The 21,398-nt window shown below is 40.3% G+C and overlaps 1 protein-coding gene across 10 annotated transcripts in view; it reads right to left on the bottom strand.

The window, feature by feature from the left end:
• KIF1B (kinesin family member 1B) overlaps positions 1-21,398 on the bottom strand; it is a 95,532-nt gene that overhangs the window by 69,790 nt on the left and 4,344 nt on the right. For all 10 annotated transcript variants that reach the window (XM_062604462.1, XM_062604487.1, XM_062604479.1 and 7 more), the window contains exons 2-4: positions 19,965-20,151; positions 3,588-3,664; positions 453-632 (exon numbers count right to left, since the gene is read on the bottom strand). In XM_062604462.1, coding sequence (XP_062460446.1) covers positions 453-632; positions 3,588-3,664; positions 19,965-20,070 — 363 coding nt within the window. In that variant the 5' untranslated portion in view covers positions 20,071-20,151. The remainder of the gene's footprint in view (positions 1-452; positions 633-3,587; positions 3,665-19,964; positions 20,152-21,398) is intronic.

The raw sequence follows: 21,398 nt of genomic DNA, 5'->3' as shown, positions 1-21,398 counted from the left end.
TTCTTGTGGGGGAATCTCAAAACGTTTTCATACATTTTTCTTACCAAGATGCATTACTCGGTTTTTAGCTTTGGGAAACTTGTTTCAACAAAATGTTCCTGGCATGATGATCAGTAATGCTACCTTTTGAATTCCTGCTGAATACAAAGTGTTAAGTGCTGTCCCAGCTGAAGTCAGAGAAGAAACCCAGTGAACCAGACATCTTGATTTGCTAGTTTGCTGGCAAAGTGGAGAAACTGGATGGATATAAAATATACAGAGCGTATAGTACAAGTTTATAAAGTAACAGAGAGGAAAATGACTTATAATGCTTTCACCCCAGTAGATTGCTTTCACTTCAGAATAAGCTATTTTTCTCTGTTAACTGGTATTGCAATATAAGAACAGCGCACCAGCAAGCATGTGCCTGAACATACTATAAAGCCAAATCTCCTTTCTGGATTCTGTTTTACCTGGGGGATTATGCCTGCTTGGCTCTCCTCCTGCTTGCCCATCATTGTGTAAGATTTCCCAGCTCCAGTTTGTCCATAGGCAAAAATGCACACATTGTAGCCCTCAAAGGCATGCAGCAACATCTCCTTCCCAATATCATTGTATACACGGCTCTGAGATGCAAAGCAGGGATCTTCAGGCTGGAAAGACATGAAAACAGCATAAACATAGTCTTATCCTATCATTCAAGTAACATTTCAAAACGCAACTGGGTTTTGTTTCCTACTTTTTTTCCTTTGTGGGTCAATCCCTTATGAAGAAGCAAATACACACAAATGTGCATATTTCTGCACACAGCTTTTTCCCAAGGCAGTACCAGCTGGAGAAGGACGACAATGCAGGAGCACTCCATCAATGCTGAGGAAACAATCTGCACAAAGAAACCGAGCTCTTCTGTTTTGTGAGCATTGTTGACACTATTGGAAAAGTTTTGAGCAAGATCACTGACAAATGAGATTCAGGGTGTCTGGGAGGAGGGAGTCGGAGGGAGAAAACCAAAAGTAGAGTTCAGAGAGTCAATACACATGAATAAAGGACTGAGCTACAAAAAAAACCCCACTGTGGCTGGCCTTGACAAGGGCTCTGAAGGGTAGCAGAGGGAAAAGAGAAGAAAGTTCCTTGGGTTTGTTTGGTTGTTGGGCTTTTTCAGATTGAGTGTAAAGAAACCATTAAAATGACTAAGGTTTTCTTGCAGCTGCCTGATCCCACTGTCTAATCCAATGCAGTTTTCTATTTACAACCTCACTGGTGACTACAGAATCCCTAAGTATGTCAAACACATTATTTCACATTAGCAAGTAGCTGAACCAGAGAAGGACAATGGATTAGAACACTCTTCTATGGCTAAACTCAACAATAAAACTGGAACATATTAAAAAGAAGCTATTTTAAAGCAACTCAGCCCAGCGATAAATGAAATCTCTTGCAGATGCACCCAGTGATAGAAATCTGTATCAGGACAAAGCAAGTTATCACATTCAAACACTCAACTGAAAAGTTTGTTATGTTTTGAAAAGAGGCAATGAAAAGAAATCACAAGTTAAAGATGACAATAAGAACACACTTGCCAGATCTTAAGACAAATACAGAACTGGTTTAAAGCAATGCTTCGTGAATGACAAAAATAAATTCTCTATTTTTTAAGTAGTGTGTTTCAGGCACGGTATGGATCAGACACCAATATCCAGACACTAGAGGAAACCCAAGGTGCAGCTCCAGGCATGGTTTAAGACACAAAACACTGGCAGAAAGCTGGATTCAGTGTCTATGCCCATTTTTCTCATGTCTTGATGATTTAGGAGAGCCCTTGACAAATATACTTGAAAAAATGACCATGCTAATGATTATCTACACAGATGTTTTATGTTGCATGAACCAGAAGAGATAACGTAATACTGAAACTTGATTTTGCAGGACTATGTCACTACATTGTGACTACGTTGTTCTTAATCCAGGAGCAATCCCAGGCACAGCTACAGGTTGGGCGGAGAAGAGATTCAGAGCAACCCTGTGGAGAAGGACTTGGGGATGTTGGTTGATGAGAAAATGAACATGAGCAGGCAGTGTGTACTTGCAGCCCAGGAAGCAACCATATCCTGGGCTGCATCAAAGGAGCATGACCAGCAGGTCCAAGGAGGTGATCCTGCCCCTCTACTCTGCTCTTGTGAGGCCTCACTTGGAGCATTGTGTGCAGTTCTGGTGTCCTCAGCATAAAAAGGGCATGGAACTGTTGGAACAAGTCCAGAGAAGGCCACAAGGATGATCAGGGGACTGGAGCACCTCCGGTATGGAGATAGGCTGAGAAAGTTGGGGCTGCTCAGCCTGGAGAAGAGAAGGCTGCGTGGAGACCTCATAGCAGCTTTCCAGTATCTGAAGGGGGCCTATAGGGATGCTGGGGAGGGATTCTTCATTAGGGACTGTAGTGATAGGACAAGGGGTAATGGGTTAAAACTTAAGCAGGGGAAGTTTAGATTGGATCTAAGGAGGAAATTCTTTCCTGTTAGGGTGGTGAGGCACTGGAATGGGTTGCCCAGGGAGGTTGTGAATGCTCCATCCCTGGCAGTGCTCAAGACCAGGCTGGATAAGGCCTTGGGTGATATGGTTTAGTGTGAGGTGTCCCTGCCCATGGCAGGGGGTTGGAACTGGATGATCTTAGGGTCCTTTCCAACCCTAACTATTCTATGATTCACTCTCTTCCTGAAATGTTGGGGTTTACTACTACTTTTTCCTGAAATCAGGACAAATTTAGCTGTGCCAACACTCTAATGCTGGGATAAAGATTTTATCAGACCACTTTTCTTTGATGCTGCTTATCTGCTAATTTTCAGCAATTAAGTTCATAATGTTCTAACTGATCCTGTGATCTACTTGCATGGCTGCTCTGGAAGATTCAGCAGAAGAGCTGCACAAATCCAAGTTTTTCATCCTGAAAACAATCTTAGTGGCCACAGATCTGCTCAGAAATATTAAGTCTTGTTTGCAGCATCCATGTTACTAAAATTAGAGAAATTAATTATCCCTTCTTTCTATATCTTTTGAGAAAATAAGGCAGGGGAGGGGTAGATGGCAGAACAACACAGTTCTGCTGCAGAACAATTGCTGGAAGTCAGCGAGACCTCAGCACCAATTCGCAGGAGGGTGGGGCAGAGGAGCTGGATGAGGGTTCATTGCTTTTGCAGCTATCAAAACACAGATCACTACTCTGCCTTTTCCAGACACGACAAGGGAATCCAGATCACATCTCACCTTGAACTGTAAGAACTCAAGCAACTTTCACTTGTCTAAGGGCAAAACTGAACTGACTGTGGTTCCCACACATCCTTCAAGAACAGAACATTCTTGGGGAATATTTGCAGTAACCTTTCAAATATTTACAACTTGCTATGGAACTTCAGGAGTGCAGCTTTCTGCTCTCTCCCAAACAGGACAGGATCACATACAACAACAAGCTTTTAACCTGAATGAGGATGAGACGATGCAGAAACATCTGACAGGGATAGCATGATCAGAGGAGAATGTAGTTAAGGCAGTCAACAACCCACCCCCCACCACCCCAAAAAAAAAAGAACAACACACCCCCATGCAAAAGAACTTACCGATGTGTGGGACCAGTAAGAGTAGTCAAAGCTGAAGGACTTTGGTGCTTCCTTAGGATTCTTTGGATTGATAATACCTACACGAAACAAAATGCAAGCTTTTAGCTAAGCTGACATTTAGGATCATGATTAATGAGCTTGCTGAGCCTTAACTTGATCTGCAGAACTTGAGTATTCACAGAATAGCCACATTTGAAATAAATCAAGGAGGAAAAATAAAATCCTAGAAGGAATGGTGCTGACTTTTTTAATGGCCCTGTAGGGATAGGACAAGCAAAAATAGTTCTAAACTGACAAAGGGAAGATTTAGATTAGGTATTAGGAAGAAATTGTTCCCTGTGAGGGTGCCCAGAGAAGCTGTGGCTGCCCCATCCCTGGCAGTGTCCAAGGCCAGGTTGGACACAGACGCTTGGAGCAAGCTGCTCTAGTGGAAGGTGTCCCTGCCCATGGAAGAGGTCGGAACTCAATGAGCTTTAAGATCCCTTCCAACCCAAACCATTCCAAAAGCATTTACAGCAGCACAACTCAAGTCTATGATGAAATACATGTTAAACAGTACACAAGCTCACTGCATAATTATCTTCCTGAAGAAGCTCAGTAGTTTCAGGCCATGGAAGAAGACATGAAAAAACTGCATCTACAGACATTTCAGGGATTATGTGCATAGTTTACTTCAATGTTCTTTTATATGCACAAAGCCTACAGACAGACTGTTAACAGGACTGATATTAATTGAACCAACTGTATTACTCATAAATGTTCTTGTTATACATAGCCACTTAATCCCACAAAGACTCTATAGCAATTTGTGTACATTTCCTCTTTGACCTTCATATATGATGGCCCTATGAAATTCACACACACAAAACAAAGCCAGAATGAAAACATTTGTGTATAGTTGCTATGTTACAGCCTTTGCAAGTCCCATTCACAAAGCTGACCTCCAAGGGCCTTTTCAGCTCTTGCAATCCTTGACTTCATTTTCTTTCCAAGGAATTTTTACATAAGAAACTAAGAATCTTCAGCTGAGTGAACTCAAACACTTTGCAAATACCAGCATGAACATGCTTTGCAAAAACCCGTTTTCATGCCAGCACATCTGTAAATTTTATACTCTCTTCCTTTTCTCAGATCCTTCTATTTCTTCAATGTATGACCCCTACATGTGCATTTCCCACAATTAATGACAGCTCTTCCAGATACCTTTAGGTTGTTGCTTTGCGTTTATTTCTTTCCCAGCAACAAAACAGCTTCCTACACCTTTGCTGGGGAAGGGGGGTAATACACAATGGATTCAGCTGTCATTTTAAAGGGCATGCACAATCTCTGTAGTTTCTGTATTTCAAGGAGGGTAATTTATAAGCACAGCTCTTGCTGCAGCAGTGAATTTCTACTCCTTTCTTCTTTTCAGTCTTACAGTGCTGGAAATACTTACGTCTATTATTTCCAGCAGTTGTTTTCAACACCATCTGTGTAAGGATGGACTGTAAAAAGACATACTCCTGAGGGTACCAAATTAGATGACCCACCATAGATTTACACATACCCTTCTGCATCTGAAGCAGCAATCTGACTTTGGGGGTGATATGATTATGTGCAAACAAAAAACCACAAAGAAAGAAGCTATACAAACGTAGTGACAGTCTTCCTTGGGTAGATTTACATCATGATACCAATCATCCTAAACAAAGGAAGCTTATTTCTCCCATACCCATGCTGGTTAGGCTATGCTTTGGGAGACTGGGGCTCCTCCCTCTCCTCCTGTGACATGTACCAATAATACAACACCCACATCTCTTATCATTTCAACCATGAACTTAACGTTATGTTTCACCAAAATCTCTGAAAATGTGGTTATGGATTAAACTAAATCACTCCTCTACCAGATGCTGTGTCCCCGAGTAGGGCTGTTGTCCAAGATTACAGTGTAGAGGAAAGATCACCGGATTGCAAATAGCAACAGTTGCTACTCTACTTCTTGTGAGTAACTCCATTTTGCTTGGTTGCACCTTGTGCTGACATTCTTGCCTTATGAAAGCTGACAGACACGTAAAGCCAATGAATAATATGCCTTGCACTAGTACAGTATCAAATGGCAAAATGCTTGTTGGTTTGACTAGCAACATGGGCATCAACACATAACAAACTGGTAACCTAAGCAATCAGGTATGGCTTTAGGTTCCCTTTAGCAGTTCTGACCAAATAGCAGCACATCTGCAGCATGCACTATTAAACCTGTTCTGAAGTTAAAGTGAACTAATAACCACCCCAAAAGACAACTGCCCTGCCCTCTTTTCAATGTATTCCAGACTGTTACAATTCGACAACTTCTCCATTATTTAAGATCACAGCTCTGAGAGGGAAGGAAGAAATAATGCCTTGTTACTGGAAGTTCCTCCCCAAAAAAGCAGCACAAATAAAACCCAACGCCTGCATTAGCTCAATGTAACAACCTCTGGGGGTGAACATTACTTTCTTCAATTGTTTTTGGCTGTAAGTTCAAGGGAAAGTAGTCTAACTATCAAAAGCAGCAACAAATAGAACCCATTCCTATGTACTAGAACCTATTCCGATGTACTATATTACACAGTCCCAAGCAGATAACATAGAAGTGTATTGCCAGCACCTCTCCTGACAATATACATTCTGTGGCTTATTCTCAACAGCAAAAGATTTTAACTTGAACTCTTCGTGTCTCTTGGGAGGCAAGTCATGGCTAGGGAAAGAGAGGAGCAACTACCTGTATTGGTACATTGCTACCTCTACTGGTACATTGCTACCTGTATTGGTACACTGCATTTGCAACATTGCTCTGGAAATGACAAACTCACAGCCTGGCAAACTGTGAAGACAATCAAGACAACCAGAAGCCTAGTTACAATTTTGCTGACCAAGAAACACAGTTTAACCACAATCTGAAAACATGCATTGGTTACCCCCATACATCACATCAGTGCAGTTTTACTTTAAGATGCAAATGGAATCACAAAAGAGAGCTTTGAGCTCACTTATTTACCTCATAGCACAATTGATTTGTCTCCTCTTAGAAGCAACAGTGAAACAGCAAGTATTCATCAGGGGTTTGCTTTCCACTTTTGTATTGTTGTTTATAAGCAAAAAGGACATTTCTCTTGGCCAAGGCAAAGCTGCACTTAGTCTCTCCAAGGAAACAAGAGTTAAACTGCCTTCTAAGATTCTACAGTGTCAGAAACAGAACAAGCAGCACAAATTTCAGTGTTAGTCAAAACCAAGAAGGAAAGCAAAGAAGCCAAATGTTTCATCAGAAGAATAGCCAGCTTTTCCACTCAGCTCGCTGTGAATAAAGGCACACTGACCACCCATGAAAGTCAGATCTCTGACTATGCAACAGGCTTAGTGCCTGGCAAGGCACTACAAGCTTCCTGTTAAAGCTTCATCCTGCTTGCTTCAAGGTTAAATTTGATCCAGCACATTTGTGAAGGGTGAAGGTCAGGCTCTGTGATTTATGGAATCCACTCTGCCCCATTTTCTTTTTATACCATTTATTATTATTTTCTCCTCCACACTAAACTCCATGTCCAGCTCACTATTTTGAAAACTACTTTCTAGGATGCATGTTTTTGCAAAGCCTATCTAGAGAATCGTATCAGGAAAGGGAGTTTAACGTGCAAGAAGGCAGCTCTGTCAGAGGTGGGGAATGCAGCTGCCTGGCCAAAACCTTTCACTGCAGCAGGAGTGGGTCAGAGAAAACTCCTGGCTGCCAGGAACTCTGCATGCTGCCCCTCACTACTATGACCCAGCCACAGCCTTTTCACTCAGCTGCTACTCCAAGCCTGAAGTCTGTTTATCGCCATTCCTGTCTCTTACAGAGTCTACATCCTTCATTTTCAGAATCATTGGTTTAACAGAATTCTCACTCTGTCTACAAATCAACCCAGCAGAGTTGACTGAGTGAGAAGATACAAGATTATGACCTCAGTGGATTTCAATCAGCCTGAAACCCTCTTAGTTTGGAACACTGAGCACCAAATGAGTATGCACTAGCATCAGTCATGTCTGATGCAGTCTGAGTTTGAACCAATTGAGCAGGTATACAATAATGTGAGATAAGACACCTGAAAGAAGGTGGTGAGGCAGCTGAGAAACCAGGAATTCAAGCTGAAGTAATGGACCTAACTTGAAGGTGTGCACCGCACCAAGCATCTTCTTTGGAGGGACAAGCGATCCATGAAATCTAGCTATGTTGAAAGGAAGCTAAGGGATACTTCTGAAGAAACTGAAAGACTTGTTATAGCACAGGTAAGCTTTACCCTAAAAGCTCATATGATATATTGGAAAAAGAAAAAAGGAATGATGATACAGAAATCAGATTGAGTGGGCAACTCTGACTCTATGTACCAAATTATTCAGCAAGCTGTGCTTTCAGTTGAACAAGGAAACAAATAGAATCTTAGAAGAGGACTGTTTCCAAAGTCTCCAAAATGAGTAAGAATGCAAAAACCTTTTCAGTTATTCTTGTTTGGTTTTTAAGCCATGCAAGGCCAAGATTAGTGAATCATGAACTAGGTCATCATCTATCTCCTTTCACCACACAGACTCCCTGCATGGTTGGTAAGCTAATGGTTTAATTACAGAGCCTGAGGAAATGAGAAAGGCAATAAGGCAGCCAATCACAGCAGGAACACATTAATGGCCTTTTTATCTTACAGAATAAATTTGTTTATCTGCTATTTCAAAGGTCCAATGTGGCAATTAACTCTTCTGTTTGCAAACTGACACTAAAGCTTTGTGCCCCAGCTATAATTAGTTACCATCAACATGGCACTGTAGCAACTATGAATGTTGGAGTTAGCCTCAGCAGCCAGTTTCCAACAGAACTCAATCCCTTTTTCAGGCCCTTTACTTCACCAAGAGCCAACTTCTTAGGTCATGTGAAATCCTTCAGCATCCAACAAGTTCAGTTTTCTGCATCAAACAGGAACTGGAAGGGGTATTTTACAAAATCACCTTCTCCCACATCGCTGCTATACTGAAAAAGGTTACACATGTAACTCCAGCATGGAAAAGATGAACCAAGTTGAAGATACTTTTCCTACTACAGTTTCTAAAACTCCTCTGGGATCTAAAGCAGCAAACACAGTTTGGGGTACTGTCCATCATTTACCTCTGGAATGGAAGGCTGAGAAAAAGGCATGGGAATATCCATGTTTTTAAAATATACAATTGTTGATCTGGTCGAGGGGATAAATGCCCATGTTATTCCTTTTCTTGATTTTTGAATTTCCAGAAATTTTGAATATGCTTCACCTTAAGATGTAACACTTGTATCAGTTTTCTACTTTGGCAAACAGACCAAGTAGAAGTAATTACATATCATAAATCAATATAAAATTCACATAAAAGCAACTGTGTGAACAGCTATGTAGCATTACCATTTCATTTGAAGCAGTTTAATACCCAGTGCCAACCCAACCTAGAGACACAGCTTGCAGTTTAAAAGCTTGTTTGTCCTCGCAGTTACATAGTAAGCCACACAGAGCTGCTTCACACCACCTGAGGTACCTCTAAGCAGGAGTAATCCATGTACTCTCTGAAGCTCAAATCATTTAAACTATTCTTTATAGCCTCTTAGCTGTATAAGTTCAGTAAGGGGGTTGATACCTGTAACCACAAACAGGTGAGGTTTATGTATAACTTGGTAAGGAAACCAAGTGTTTTAAAACAAAGTTCTTCACACCAAATAATCTGATTTTGTATCATTACATAAGACTCACATACTTCAAGTAATTTGCCCTTGTATAGAAGTATATAGTAGGAGCAGTACAGCCTAATAAAAGATAAGGGGAAAGCAGGAGCACAATCAATGAAGGGGTTCTAATTTTAGATGTGCTGTATCAACAGTAACAAACCAAACTCCGCAAAACCTTTGGATTTTAACATGCCCTTAAACAGGCAACTTCATTTCCTGGCATAAGGTACTTCCACAGTCCATCCTACTTGTTCCTTAATGAACATTTTTCATAGCATCCACCATCTGCTTTATCAGCTAGCACAGAAATAACAGACACTTTCAACCTTTCCAGTCGATGACATCAAATTCATTGCTAGTCTTTAATCTTAGCAAACTGTTAGCAAACTTTGAAAGGCCACTTCCCTACTGAAACAGGAACCATTTATTTTGTAGTATCTATCATTTTGCACTCCTATTGGCATTTGGGACATCTAACTTTTTTACAATCCAATCTTGATTTGTTGAAGTTGGAATTCAAAAAGCACACATTTCATATGCATTTCATTTTACAATTACAACCAGAGTATGGGGCACAACTGATGCAAATTTATAGTCTTCTAGGATACTTGAAGCAGCATTCTCTGTCTTCTCACCCCTTCCTAAACACATACACAACACATTCCCACTTCAAGCCTTCCGTTCTGCGCTTATATTTCCATTCTCCATTAAAACTAACCAAGTAAACAAACAGTGGGAAACCTACAGAGAAGGAAAATGCAAGCAAATGTAGCCAAGATCAGCCCCCTCATTCCATTCCCATCTACTCAGCCACATAAATATTTTTGCAGGCACAAAGAATGACCAAGACTACTTCTTAACCGGTTCAATCTCCTGACGGATTATGACACTGAATTTGCAGACCAAGCCTAATCTGTTTTCATCCCAGTCAGCACTGCTCCTCAGGATGTCACTAATGCAGGTCAGAAGTTACCTGCAGTTCACTATCTGGGGATACAAGCTCTTGGAATAGAGACAGAGCACAAAGCACACAAGGGGTAAGAACTCAAATGATTCTCTTATCCCTCACTGCATTTAAAATCACGTCACTAGATTCAACAGCTCCACCTCTGTTAGCAATCAGAGTCATGTTACAGGGCATTCTGCCATCAGACATGCCACACATTAGTCACTGTAGGGTGCTCCAGTGAAGAACTGGCTAACTGCAGTTTGCCCTTCAGATAAACACCAGCAGACAGAATTAACTTGTACTAAATCCTGGGATTAGCTGATATACAGCCTGTGCTGGAGTGGGGAGGGAAAGGCAGACCGATAGATTAATATTAAAAGAACAAACACACAAAAAACCCAACCAAACAAAAAACCTATCAATTGCCAATCAGATAAACACCAAATAACAATGACAAAAGTCAGGTATGCAACTGGAGAAACTAAACTTCAAGCATTTGTGCAATCAGCCTTCTTTCTGTCATTCACATTTTCCATTCCCACCTCGCTACCACATCTGTCAGCGCCCAAGGCACAAAGCCTCTTTAATTTCCAAAATGAAATAACATTAGGTTTCATCACACAGAAGACGCTTCACACCAGCCTCAGTAATTCTCCCAGTGGCAGCAATAATCTACACAGAGCACACATTTCTACCAGATATGAAGAGAATAGCTAGAAAAAAATGCCCTGTCCTGTCTTTGCTTTTGTTCTCATTGGTAAATAAATAGGCAGAAAATTTCCAAGCCCGTGCTAGTCTAGACAGAACTCTGGAAGGGGTAACATTTGGGAAAATAAATACCAAATCATTCACTTCTGTACCTTCTTCAAACTCTATTTGAATCAATATAAGCAGTAGTTTCATTTTACAATGTCTGAACAATCAATTTAACCAACATAAAAGATGTGAGGCCTTCAGAACGCACTCCAAAGGACCAAATCAACATTAAATAGACAGCCTCTTAAAAAGTACGGGTCTGGAAAATATATCTGCGCCATGTGTAGACTGGAATGACAACAATGAGAACATGTTCGTTACCGAGAGCAGGGTGGAGCAGGCATTCTTTATTTGCTGGAACGTGAATAACACCCCAAAGACACATTTAATACAGGCTTCTTTCCTAGGCACAGGTTGCCATGAGATATACAGCTATACTGTTTTTACAGGACACTTTCAGGGTTGTTATTATAAGAGATAAATGAAGGGAAATGGACACTTCCAGCTTGTAAAGCAGTGCCTGCTTTTCAAAGCATTGTTTGCATTTTTCAAATCATTAAAAGGGAAGGAAACCAAGTAGAAGCTAAGAACAGCTCATTTGGAATTCAACCGGATTCTCTCCCCACCGCGGAATTTCAACCCCGGACTGGGAGAAAGGTTGGATGGGGGAGGGAGTTCGGCTCAATAGCACCAGCACACAGCAAATACTTGCTCACAGAAGCTGCTAGAAAGCTGCTCTCATCCTCAGCTGCTCTTGCAGATCCAAGTGCTATAAATACCAGCTCTACAGCTGGTGTTCTTGGAGAACTGCATGCCAGCAGGCTTTGCACCAAGCAGGAGCGAGCCGAACCATACTGTTCTACCTATTTGAAAAGCCGAACCAAAACCATTCCCAAACTTCCATTGTCAACTGATAACCTGAAAACATCCTGCTCCAGAAGATGCATATCAGGTCTATATATGTAGCTGGCTTAGCACTGGGAGCTGAGCAGAATCCTTCCCTCCTATGTTTTCTGCTTCAAGCCAGATAAAACATTCACCCCCTGCTTCCACTTAACTACATGTCCAATAGCCAATGGCCTCCTCCAAAGGCCGTTTTAACCTTCAGACACATGCCGGCACTACATTAAGTACTACATCATGTAGCACTGGAATCCTGGGGAGTCAGCTGTGCCAGCCTCAGTATCTTAAAGGATTCGTGTAGTGAAAAAAATACCCTATTCTTAAAGTAGTTCCCATTAGCCATTTATGTTTCCTTTACTTCTACTTGAATGCTGAAAGGTGGCTCATTATTTAAACATTTGGTAAAAAGAATCATCTCTAAGCCCTGGTTCTGTGTCAGTGGGCACTAATTCTAGAGGTTTCATTTCACATGGTTTACTCACCATTGACAGAAAGCTTTTCTGGGTTCGTTAGTAATTTTTCCCTCTTTACTCCATAACAGTTATTTAAATGTAGTCCAACTGCATTTAACATTGGCTAGACTATCCTAGCCATCCCACGGTCTTGCTCCAGACCCATTAGTTGTACCTCTAACATTTAAAAATCATTAAATGTTCATCTTCTCCCACCTCACCAAAGTCATCTTCCAAAATATTTTTCTCTTTTTCAACAGTGTTGCAGAATTAACACTTCTTGAGTTATTTTTACACCATCACGAGAAAGGCTTTAGAAGGAAAACCAAGCACCTAAAAAAATTCCAGTTTATTTCTTCTGCAAAACCAAAAATATTCAGAACTTGTAAAAACACAACTGAGCTGTTAACATTGATGGGCATTCAGAGGCAACGATAAAGACCCACTTCTGGACAAGCAACAGAAATCTCTAACCCTGCAAAAGACAAGAGAGCACTAATGTTCATATGCGGTGTCTTTGCTTGTTGTCTGCTAAACTATTAGAAACACAGAATAAAGAACCAAGAACCACTCCCCATCAAACTCCACTCCTTGGAGCAACTATTTAAAGAGAACAGCAATTGCTTCCATTTTCTCTTGGAGAAAAACTTGCATTCAAGCCTTTTCTTGCCTGTTACAGGACTTGCGACAACTGTAGCAATTGGAAACAGGACCATCATTAGATCAACTTAGGTAACACTGTGACTTCTTTGACTTGCCTTTCAAACCACTTCCCAATTCAACCCCAACTGCAATACAATTCATGCAGCCTCCAGGAGACACAATTTATCTTCCCATTAAATAGCACTTATTGACAATCCATCTACCATGAAAGCAATGTAGTACTAACATACTGGACAAGCATTCATTTCATTTTAACCACAATAACGAGGATTTACAGACCAGAAAATCAGGGTAAGGGTTAAGTGACTTTCCTCCACTGCTTTTTATTTTCCTAAGACATGCTCATTATGCAAGATACAAGCATAAAAAACTAGAAACACTTAAAAAAGGGGGAGAAGAAAAACAAGCTTTATGCAGAAAAATCATAACACAAAACATGCTTTAGGAACCAATGCTTTTTGGCAGGCACCAGTCATCAGAAACGGGGTATGCTTATGTTTTTTGAGAAACCTAAAATCTAAAAAGACAGATTGAAAGACTGAAATCTATCTACAAAAATGAATCCTCCCACCTATTCTATCTTTTCATTGAAAATGTCTCATCAAGAGGAGAAAAAGTAATTAGGGAAGACAGCTACAATGAACTCTTTTACTTGCCTAGCATATGCTCCATAAATTCCCATTACTTTACTATCTACATGTACTCAGTGCTAGTTTAAATAAAAGTCAATTTCTTACAGAGACTTTTCTCAACAGTAATTTAGACCAAAGATTACTTCCATGATACAAGTTCCTTTGTTAAATTATCCAAACTATACTTAGAGAATACTACTGCAGAAATAAACCCCACAGTTATTCTCATGAAGGCATACGCACACAACAGGGTTGTTGTTTTTTTCCATTCAATGTGTCTTTTAATGAAGAAAACAGTTAAAAATTAGATCAGAAAGAAAAAGATCAACAAACCACACTTCCCCTCATGCTAGGATTAAGCTTCTTAAAAAAAGGTTACTACTTTTTAGAGCTACTTCACAATGGAAGAGGCAAAATTTAGCAATATCCTCTGTCACTGTACAACAATAAAGTACTGGCTGAATTACTGACGAGGTTACCTTGGTTTTTGAAGCTTTCAATAGTTTTGACTTTGAAAAATGTATTCTTTTTCAAACATAATTTTAGTATTATATTTCAACCATCACTCATTTAGACAAAGACACCATAAATCAAAGGCCTTTTTTAAGTTAAGTCCTGCTCTTCCACCCATTTTTATTTTGTTCCAGAACAACTGCATCGAGCAGGACACATCTTCAAAGAAATAAAGTAAAAACCCAGACAGAAAAGGAACTCAAACGAGATGTTTCTCCACTATGTTTTGTTATTATTAAAATATTTGGGTTTAGACCAGAGGTTCATAAACATTAGAGAGAAAAACAGTCCAAACAACCATTAGAACAGAAGTATTTTTTCCTCAGCTTCTACAAATCAACTCCAGAAAGCCTTACGGAGGTTTTCTGATGCCAAGGATGTCTGCTTGAGAACCCAACTGCCATATGTCTACAACAGCAGCTGGGACTATTGTTCCTGACAGATGGGACTGCTCCACTGTGCCTATTTTCATTAAACATCCAATATACCATAAGCAGTCCACAAAAGAACCTTCCAACATCTCTGAGCCAGAGACTGAATTCAATCCAAACAGGTGATTTTCAGACCTAACCTGAGGATCCAGTTGCACTTGTATCTTTTAAGATAACCTGGACTGTGCAGGCACATTTCTCCATTAATACTGTTTATGGCAAACCAGAATAGACAATCTCAGGTGAACTACAGCTTGAGAACTTTGTTTTACTCTGTCACTGGCACCCATTTTCAGTCACCTATTTTCTTTCACCTATTGTACAATTACTGTAATATCAATTGCAGAGGACTTATTCCAAGTTGGAGACTTCCTTAGTTCCCTGCTTCGTTAATTTAGTTTTCTACATACTTATGCAGCTTTTTAAAAGAATAAGCTAGCTGGACTCCTTGCTGGGGATGAATACCTAAATGCTGTGTTGTAGCTACTAGCTTGAGCCTCTGCTTCAGTTTGAGTTGTGTTTAGTTGGGCACTGTTTAGCTGCAGAGAGGATTATCAAATCATTTCCACACCAAAAAAAGACAAAATACACCCACAAAAAAATCCCACATGGAAAAAAATCACAACCTGAGGGAAGCCCTCAGGCTCAGCTTTTCATCTCAATAATCCAAGGCAGCAGCTTCCAGTGTTGTTTATTTTTGTTACATTTCAAAACCTGATGCAAGAATGAGGACATGAACTACTGACACACAAAACACTCTTATATCTGTAGCTTACCTTTCATCCTGTGTATTATGTGGAAGAATGTTTTTCACCCTCAGCAGAAAACCAGTAATGAATGAAGTGACCAGGCAATAAGAAATTAATACACTGGGGGTAAGATGCATTAATGTTAAGAGACAAAATACATTCAGTCAAGATATGCTGACAACCTTGATCCACTCTTGAATTATTCATTTCAAAAAGCTGCTTGTGAGTTTGACCTAGAGGACAATAAACCACCTTTCCAGTATATTAAAGATGATACATTTAAAGACTGACAAAACCAAACAAAGTTATCTCAGAGGAAAAGAAAACGGCATTATTTCAGATGCTGCAGGCTGCTTTAATATTAGGTGGGATTTTATCAATAAACCACCACCACAAAGAGCAACTTAAAAGCCCAATGATGCCAAGTTCCACTAGAAAATAGTCTATAATACACAATATCTATATATATATTGCAGTGTCAAGCTTGCTGACAGTAAGGACTGCTAACAGAGGATCACCCTAGGGAATTCATTATCAATACAAAAAGTCCTCAGAGCCCACCAACTTCTCCTCTCACGCTCTCATCATGGCTTGACTGCACTAAGGGCAATGCTACAACAGAGCTACACTGTACCTAGCATCGAGTACTAAGTATATGAGGCTTAGAGATGTATGCCCATGCCTGCTGGTGACTTCCACACAAAAGACAACATAGCTTTGCTATTCAGAACACAGCTCCAAGGGAAAACAAAGCATTCTGGTCAACTGAATCCACTTCGACAGCAGGTGCTTTTGCAAACAAACCCATCTAAGTGATAATAATAAAAGCAATGGTCTTTTCTTGAATTAATCCCACTCAGTTGCTGGTTTGGTAGGGTTTTTAATTAGTGATTTGATAGTGACACTACGCCTTCTTTGGAAATAGCTTTGCATTCCCAAATTAACTTAAGTAGTAGGATTTTGCAGCTTCCAACTTCTGCCTTTAAGAATTCCTCTATTACCTTCTATTCTCCTCCCCCACTTCTCCCCTTCCACTGCAGAACTTTTGGCAGTATCCATCAAATGGATACCATCTGCAATTAGATATGAGCTGAGCAGCACAGGCCTTCTGCCAAAATACCAGCCCCTCAATGCAGTCAGCACATGTGACTTCAGCTGGACTGCAGAATTCCGGATTTCAAACACGTACTTCAAAAACAAAGCCTGACAATTCTGTAAGTGCAAGACACTGTACTACTGCAGATCAGCACCTCTGCAACCACAGAGGGAGGGGGGAAAAATAATCTTGTCATCTTAGTACAGAAGATGGGGGGGGGGGAAGGGGAAAGACAATGTTTCCAGTACCAATTTCATAATTCCCATGTTTTGCATCCTTCCAACAGAAAAACAGAATTCCCAGTTGTACACAGTGAGTGCTTTTAACATTGTGGGTTAGAGACCTGTGTAAGAACCCTCTTTTTCTGATCTTAAGACATATATAGAACTGTATTGAGCTACCTTCTGATTTTTAAACACTGACAAACCATCAAGATGGAGATCTACTATGGATCTTGATTAAAGGCCTTGATCTTCACAAGGAAAAGACATAAAAGCCATATAGGATGACAATTCAATTCTGTAGACCTCAGCCCACAACAGAATTACATTTGTTTTGCTTCTAAGGCAAAGTTAAACCATGTAACAAAATTGAGAATAAGCTTTCTAACGTCAGGAGGAGGTTTTGTTTTGCTGGCAAGCCCACCATGAATGACAGGCAATCCCAAATGCTGTAAACAGCCAAATGCACACCAAACCTGACAAACAAAAGCAGTGTGTTAGGCAACAACCCTGGTGGCATTTGACTTCAAGAATATACTTCATAATGCATATCAAAAAACACTCCTTTTCTCATACATTCACTAAAAATACACTGTGATACACTTTAGTATTAATTGTCCTTAAAATAATCCTAAACACTCTGCCTCAGTTTCACTGTAATGTACTCTCTGCTTTATCAGCCAATACATTTACAAACCTGTACAAAGTTTATACTCAGAACCCACAAAGGATTCATAGACCAGCTTGGCCAATCAACACATAAAGGATTAGAATTTAAGTTAACAATCAAAATCCCTTCTTAGTTATCAGACTTCACACTGTTTCATCAATCCTGATCACCACGATAGGCCATTAGGCTTTAATTCCATGATAAGGGAACTTTTAACTGCCTCGGAGACTTAAAATACTCCCTACCCAACAGTATCGCCAGCCTCTCAGATTTGCCTCCTGTCAACTTGATTAGTGCACTAATGCAAAAATAACCTTCTCAGAGGCAAGATACCTAAGACTTGGTCAGTTCACCAGCACATTTGGAGTTATGAAGCTTGAACTCCACAGCCTAAAATTACTACTGAATTCCCTTTATTTTTAAATTGCTACATCAAATACAAAAGTCAAATACATTAATGCCACTTTCTGTAGCCAGCTTTTAGCCAGTAAGTTCAGATCTTAATAATACGGAGTTCAATAGCGTAACTGTGAAGCTGCAAAGACTGAGGGATCATGAAAAAGGAAGAATCCTTGGCAGAATAGCAAAAGTACTTATGCCCCCAAATTTAGTATGTAGCCTAAAAGAATTTCAGCTCAAAGTTGTGTGTGTCAAGACACCTTTAGGAAAATTCTTTGGAGAAAAGACTTCTGCTCAGGCTTTTTCTCCACAAAACAATGCCTGATTCATAGCTTTCATTATATGATCCTCTTCTGTTCCATGAATAAAATTACTCCTCTGTCTATGCTTTCTTCTGCATGTCTCCTCTGAGAGGGAAATACAGGGTTGAAAAATAGCCCACAAATTTTAAGAACATAAAACTAATTCAACTAATGATTCCTTTCCCACAGTCTGTAATGGCCCCTGATGAGTTAAACCTCACCATCTGTCATATCACCCATCTTGTATCAGAGCCATAGGAATCAAATAGAAGGCTACCGATTAGAACATTTCCAGAGCACAAAATACAGCAAAAGCCATAAAGAAATTTCCAACTAGATACATCAGGAAGCACTCTTCTCCATCTGAAAGCTGATGCAGTTTCTTGAAAACATGCCTTTGTAGTGCAGCCCTAGCATTCAGAAACAGAACCAGTGCCTTTTGTCTACGCCACATTTCAACTCAGACAAACTGTCAGAGATTCACTGGTCACCCCTGTCGTTATACCACAAACAGGCTTTTTTCCACAGGCTCCTGGAGTTCAAAAATCTTAGTGCCCAAAATGATTGCTGTCATGTCATGACAGCAGCAAGAAAACCTATTACAGTGGCACCCAGCAGTGCTGCTGTAGTTCAGAGCTTGGTGGCATTTCCATAACAAATGCCATCTACTGGAGCCCGCAGCTCTTCCATTCTACACTGGTTTGGTCTGAAAATTGGCAGGCAGTGTTCAGATGCGAGCACCTGTTTCTACACGAGATGACTTCGAAACATTCCCTGCTCCCCCTCGCCCCCCATTTTAAATGGAAATTTCAAAATCCAATGGGAAAAAAAAAGTTTGCTTGGGTAATGTTCCATACGAGGTCTGAAGGTAAGAAGGTAATGCCCTCTCTTCTGTACGATGCCTCTCTGCCAGTGAAACCATAAACATTGTATATAATTTAAGCTACCACAACCAGGACTCAAATTCCAGTCTGCAGAAGCAGACTTTAGTGCAATCTCAGCCAAAAAGAGGGAGGAGCCTGTATGAAACCTCCTTTGTATTAACAAGCATGAGTAAATGCTCAAGTACTCAGACAGCAAAGTACCTCAGTGCTCTTGGAGTGTTACTTCCTACAGCTACAGACAAGATGACTCTACTTGATTACCTAACAATGTAAAACTACCATAAGAAGAGCAACTTATAAGTACAGCTATCAGGCTACATGTCACCAGCAATGCTGAGGCAAATGGTATCAATGCTGCCTTAACCTTAAGAAGCATGTATAATAAATTAATTAAACCAATTGATAAATGGTGTGCCATATTCAGTTTCCTATAGAAGAGTCTTCTCCTCCAAATTAGACCCACAATAATTAGTCAAGAAGCCTGACCATTCCTCATGATTTTATGTAGTTTGTTATTTTGTCTAGAGATCTAATCCGGAAAGCATAAAACTTCACATCCTTTTTCTCCTCAGCTTTCTCCCTCAAATCATGCTCCTAAACAAAGGCACCAACTGCAGAATAAGCACACCAAATAAACACCAAGCCCCGAGGAGGAGTTATGCTTCGATGATTATCATGTGGGGGTCTGCAACGTATCCCTCTATCTGTCAGTCCATGTGATATTCCACACATGGAAGTTAACAAGGCTTTCACTTGAGTATTCTAATCTTTCTGCAGAATTCTCAACTCGCCACAAAGAAACACTTTAAACTACGGCATCAAAATTAAGACACTCATGATTTAGACTTTCCAGTCAAATTTAGAGACAATTTAGTTTGTAATGACAGCCTCAGAAGAAAAGATACCACAAAAGAGTAATTCCAGATGATATAATGTACATGGCGCTTGGTGTAGTCTGACAAAAAGAGGAGGATTAAGCAGGAAGGGAAAGAAGAGAAAGACTCCCTTATGAGATTAAAAGAAACTTACTGGTTGAATTGCCTTGCATCTGGATGATACATTTGGACTCTTTGCTGGTTTCTCGGGAATTGAAGGGCCGGACCCGAACAGCCACCTTCACTGAAGCCCCTGACATTCTGGTTGCTTGTAGTGCAGTCAAGAAATCAAAAGCAAAAGGGTCAGGAGTTTTTCAAGTTATCCTTCTTGGTGGTGTTTTCTAAAAGGAAAAACAGAATTTAGTTATTTGATGTTGATAAAATCAGGGAGGTTCGAAGTTGTTTGATAACTGCAATTTCTGCTCTGCAGTGTCCAGGACCTGTACAATGCCTCCCTGGCCAAAAGTCTCTGTCACACGGAGCAGTCCTTTTGAAGTGTACAAACATATTTGTTTTCATTACTTGATTTTCTTCCCAGAAAGCAGGGATGCCAATACCAAAACGAAGATCTGGTTGCAACATGTGTTAGGCTTAACCTAACAAAGATAATTTTAGCAGCAAAGATACAGCTACTTAGATTTCAGCATGAGCTAGCTACCATATAGTACAGATCTCTGTTCTCTAGCTGTCAACCCTTGCTGCTACAATGCATTAGCAATAATATTTAACGCAAACATGATGGGCCATACCCCACTGCCTTTCAATACACAGCATTCCAGAGAAAAGGGTACACCCAACAACCTTGCAGAACCCTTCGCAGTCCTGGGAAAGTCCTCTTCTCAAAGGAAGTCAAACTCATCAACTACTTGTATATCTACTGATTAAAGGGCACGCTACTCTCTAAGGAAGAAGAGGAATCAAAAATTATTGCCTTGAGGGTAAATGTTACTATTCATCTTCAGCAAATGTGCACCAGTAAATTCATCTTCATTATCAACATACTTATTCAAATCCTTCTTCATCCAAATGACGAAGCACTTTAGTTGGCAGGAAACTACCCCCAATACACACAACACAAACTTCAGGGCATGTCTGAGACAGTATTGGAATGTGGAGTTAATAAAGATTGGTTCCATTGTATTGTCCTCAACCAACCTGTTCCATTAGAAGGAAGTTTTTGAGTCAGTCTACAATTAGTTTAAGTTAAATAAGTTTAACTTATTGCCATGTGATACTGTTGGCATGGAAGTTAAGCAGACTCAAAAAGCAGTAAGATTCAAAGAAAAAGCCATCAAGGTCTAGCAAAACACTACCACCTTTAGCTAGGAACACCTCTATGGCACAGACCCACAGAACCTTGAAGACTTTACTGAGAAAACATGATTACATGGTTGATTTAGCCTTATATTCTAAATACCTGCTGTGGCCACTGCTGAAGACAGGACTTGGGGCCAGGTGAATCTGTGCTCTGACTCACAGTCATTTCTCTCTTGAATCTGAGTCAAAATGGGCAGAACTCTGCCCTGCACAAGTCACCCTGCATGGCCCCCCAAATCTTGACATCTTATTTTCTGGTTATCTACACACC

The sequence above is a fragment of the Pezoporus occidentalis genome, unplaced genomic scaffold (genome assembly GCF_034315485.1).
Source record: "Pezoporus occidentalis ecotype Australia unplaced genomic scaffold, CSIRO_AGI_Poc_V1 ctg119, whole genome shotgun sequence".
NCBI classification, from domain to species: Eukaryota; Metazoa; Chordata; class Aves; order Psittaciformes; family Psittacidae; genus Pezoporus; species Pezoporus occidentalis.
This window is presented reverse-complemented; position numbering and strand designations above follow the sequence as displayed.